This window comes from Triticum dicoccoides, unplaced genomic scaffold, assembly GCF_002162155.2.
Source record: "Triticum dicoccoides isolate Atlit2015 ecotype Zavitan unplaced genomic scaffold, WEW_v2.0 scaffold179185, whole genome shotgun sequence".
Lineage (NCBI taxonomy): Eukaryota > Viridiplantae > Streptophyta > Magnoliopsida > Poales > Poaceae > Triticum > Triticum dicoccoides.
This window is the reverse complement of record NW_021225188.1, coordinates 3,412-6,682: the sequence shown is the minus strand read 5'-3', so window position 1 is coordinate 6,682 and position 3,271 is coordinate 3,412. Positions and strand designations below refer to the sequence as shown.

The 3,271-nt window shown below is 52.4% G+C and overlaps 1 protein-coding gene across 1 annotated transcript; it reads right to left on the bottom strand.

Moving 5' to 3' along the window:
• Nucleotides 1-8: 8 nt before the first annotated feature.
• LOC119344675 (putative laccase-9) lies at nucleotides 9-2,363 on the bottom strand. The gene is made up of 5 exons (XM_037615047.1): nucleotides 2,132-2,363; nucleotides 1,841-1,992; nucleotides 1,517-1,761; nucleotides 346-1,431; nucleotides 9-240 (listed from the first exon to the last, which is right to left on the bottom strand). The coding sequence occupies exons 1-5, from the start codon at nucleotides 2,240-2,242 to the stop codon at nucleotides 110-112; spliced, it is 1,725 nt and encodes a 574-aa protein (XP_037470944.1). The 5' UTR covers nucleotides 2,243-2,363; the 3' UTR covers nucleotides 9-109.
• Between the last annotated feature and the right edge of the window lie 908 nt (nucleotides 2,364-3,271).

The window sequence follows — 3,271 nt, the reverse complement described above, 5'->3', positions numbered from 1 at the left end:
GCTTAAATGATAAACAATATAATAAATCAATGATAAAAATCAGTCAACTAAACAACAATTTTCCGGTCTGATTGTCCTGCACATGTCTGCCTTTTCCCATGTGGATTGTTTAGCAGGTAGGCATGTTGGGAGGCGGAGGCAACATTTTAGCTTCAGGAGCCTTGCCATCCTTCACGATGAAGACAGTGTTCATTCCCCACAGCACATGGCGATCAAAATGGCAATGCATGAACCACACACCTAAACAAGAGCAAATACACAAAATATTAGAGATTGCACTTGATTAATTCGTTCCAAAGAATGCATAGCCATTGCCCAGAACCTGAATATATATAGTTGACTCACCAGGATTTGTTGCGCGGAATCGGATTGCGGCCCAGCCAGCTTTGGGCACGGAGACGGTGTTCTGGTGCGGCGGGTCGACCAAGTTATAGGTGGCCGGGTCCTTCTGCTCGTCAAAATTACCGAACCCTCTCCCTACCACGTAGAACGTGAAGCCGTGCAGGTGCATGGGGTGGTTCTCGGCGCCAAGGATGGAGGTGTCCTGGAACACCACCTCCACGACGGCGCCGTACTCCACCACCTTCACCTTGGTGCCGCGCTTGGTGGCCCAGCGCTCGACGGGGTCGTTGTCGACGTCCGTGAAGTTGAAGAAGAAGGGCGGCTTGTTGGGGAAGTCTGTGTCGAACACGCCACGGACGGAGCGGTAGTAGGCTCCGAGGATGTCGACGGCCGGGCTCGCGAAGCTGACGTTGTTGAGGCTCGCCGCTAAGCGGTTGCCGCCGGGGCCCCCGCACGTCTCGTTGGGCGCGCAGGGGAGCACGTTGACGGCGATGGTGACGAGCATGCGCTCATCGACCTTCCTCGGCACGTTCACCGGGTGGTCCTTGCTGCCCAGCGACCGGAGCTGCGCCGTGTATGCCGTCGCCGAGTCGATGTCGTTGACGCCCGGAAGGTTGGCAGGGAACTCCGGCCGGCCACGCGCCGGTGCGTCGTCCATGTATTCCACGATGGCGGTGGCGGTGCTGTTGTTGACCTCGATGTTGGGGTTGGACGCGAACGTCCTCGCGGCCATGTAATACCGGCCGCCGTCAGCGCGGTTGGCTTGGAGGAGTGCGTCCATGGTCTGTCCCGGCGCAATCATGATGTGCTTGACGGCGAACGGCTTGGTGTAGTGGCCGTCGGTGCCGACCACGGTGAGGTTGTGCCCGGCGACGCCGAAGAAGAGGTCGTTGGAGAGCCCCGCGTTGATGATCCGGAGCAGGTACGTCTTGCCGTGCTGCACCGGTATCTTGTAGGTGCCGGCCTTGGAGCACGGGAACAGGTCCCCCGGCTGTCCGTTGATGGTGTTCGCGTCCGAGATGTTGATCTCGCCGCCGGTTCGCTGCGCCTCCTCGAGTAGATGGTTCACGTCGGCATTCCACCACTCACCTGCATGCATGAGATGGAACATATCAAGTTAACAACAACTTAGCTTGATTATAAGCATGGATGAAAGCAATGGAGCAGTATATACCGAGGATGACAGGTATCTCCTTGTGTGGCTTTTTGAAAGGGAAGGTGGTTCCGAGCTTGGGGTGGATGACAATGGCGCCGTGGACTGTGGTGCGGTCGAAGTCGCTGTGCGCGTGCCACCAGAGCGTACCCTCTTCCTCCGACAAGATGACCCGGTAGGTGAAGTTGCCGCCGGGGCGGATGGGACACTGGGTGATGTACTCCGGCCCGTCGGACCACGGGTTGCGTGGCTGATCCACACCATGCCTGTGTACAACATACACATATGTCGAGTCAGAAAATAGGTTTATGGATGGCCGGCGGCCAGGCTAACTAGCTAACTTACCAGTGGATGGTGATGTTTTTATCGCCTTGGTTGTAGACATTGACGATGACGAGGTCGCCCTTGCGCGCGTAGATGGTAGGGCCAGGGAACTGCCCGTTGACGGTGAGAACAGTCCTCTCCTTGCAGAGCCTCGTGTAATTGCTCTCCTTAATCTGCACAATATGATGAACGAACGCCACAAGTAAGTTTATGATCATATGCTGAGATGGCATGTGCAAATGTTAATTAAGAGAAGTGGATTTATGGATGTTAGATACAGAAACGAATGGGAATAAATGCAAGCAGACTTACAAAGAAATCGTGGTAGCGAGTCTTGGCGCCCTGAGCGGGGCTAACGGAAACTCCCAGCGCTAACACCGCCCCAAGTAACCAAAGCACCGCCGGTATCTTAGCTACACCCATTGTCGGCCGACGGCCGTCGCCACTCACCGAGCTCTGCTCAGATCGACGGTGAACAGTCGGAGATTAGCTAAGAAGCTAGCCACAAGTTATGCACGCACGTTAGCTGCTGTGCTGCTTGAGCAAATGTGGAAACTAATGTGTGGGATGGAATGGCCTGGTGATGGCAATCCCAAGCAGACGCACGAGGTATTTATAGGTCGACGATGCGTGCGTGCGTGCATGGTTTCATATGATTACTTTCTTTGTCAAATATAATCGGTAGAAAGGCGAAGGCTTTGGCCGAGCCGCCCACCGCAACGACGTGCAATGCATGCATGCGTGCAGTTACCCCTGAATTGATTATCGTTGGTTGGTCGCTGTCATGCATGCTGTCTGTGACGACGACATCGTCAAGGCCCTGAGCCCTTCGCAGCAACTGCCCGCGGAATTTAGTTTCAGTAGATTAATCTATCCAATCACACGTACTTTTTGAAAATTAATCGGAAAATCAACACGAGCTTTTGGAACACGCGGTGCTTTCGATGCTATATCGTTGTTACTCCCTCCGTTCAGAAATATAAAATGTTACAATTTTTTTTAAAGTTGAATGTATATAAACATATTTTAGGATGTTTGTTCACTTATTTCAGTTTGTATATAGTTTATATTAAAATATCTAAAACATCTTATATTTGCGAACAGAGGAAGTAGCATTTTGACCACTTTGTGTCCATTTGTCTAGCAGAAATGAGCAAGGTAATCAACGCGTGTGGAAATGCAGGTCAAGCTGACATTTGTGGTAACCGGGAGACGTGATCAACTACGCAATCAACACAAGGAAACAATCATGCATGTATCTCCGGCCGTCAAGGAAATACTAACCTGGACTGTCAAACCGCGGTGTGACCATTGAATATAATCTTTTAGGACGACCGTTGAATATATTGACGAAGTTATGTGAGGGCCAACCTGGGCCCTCGCCCGCTGTAATGACCCGCGAGGGGATCAGATTAAACCAGAGGTAGGTGAGGTTTGTTTGGAATGGACATA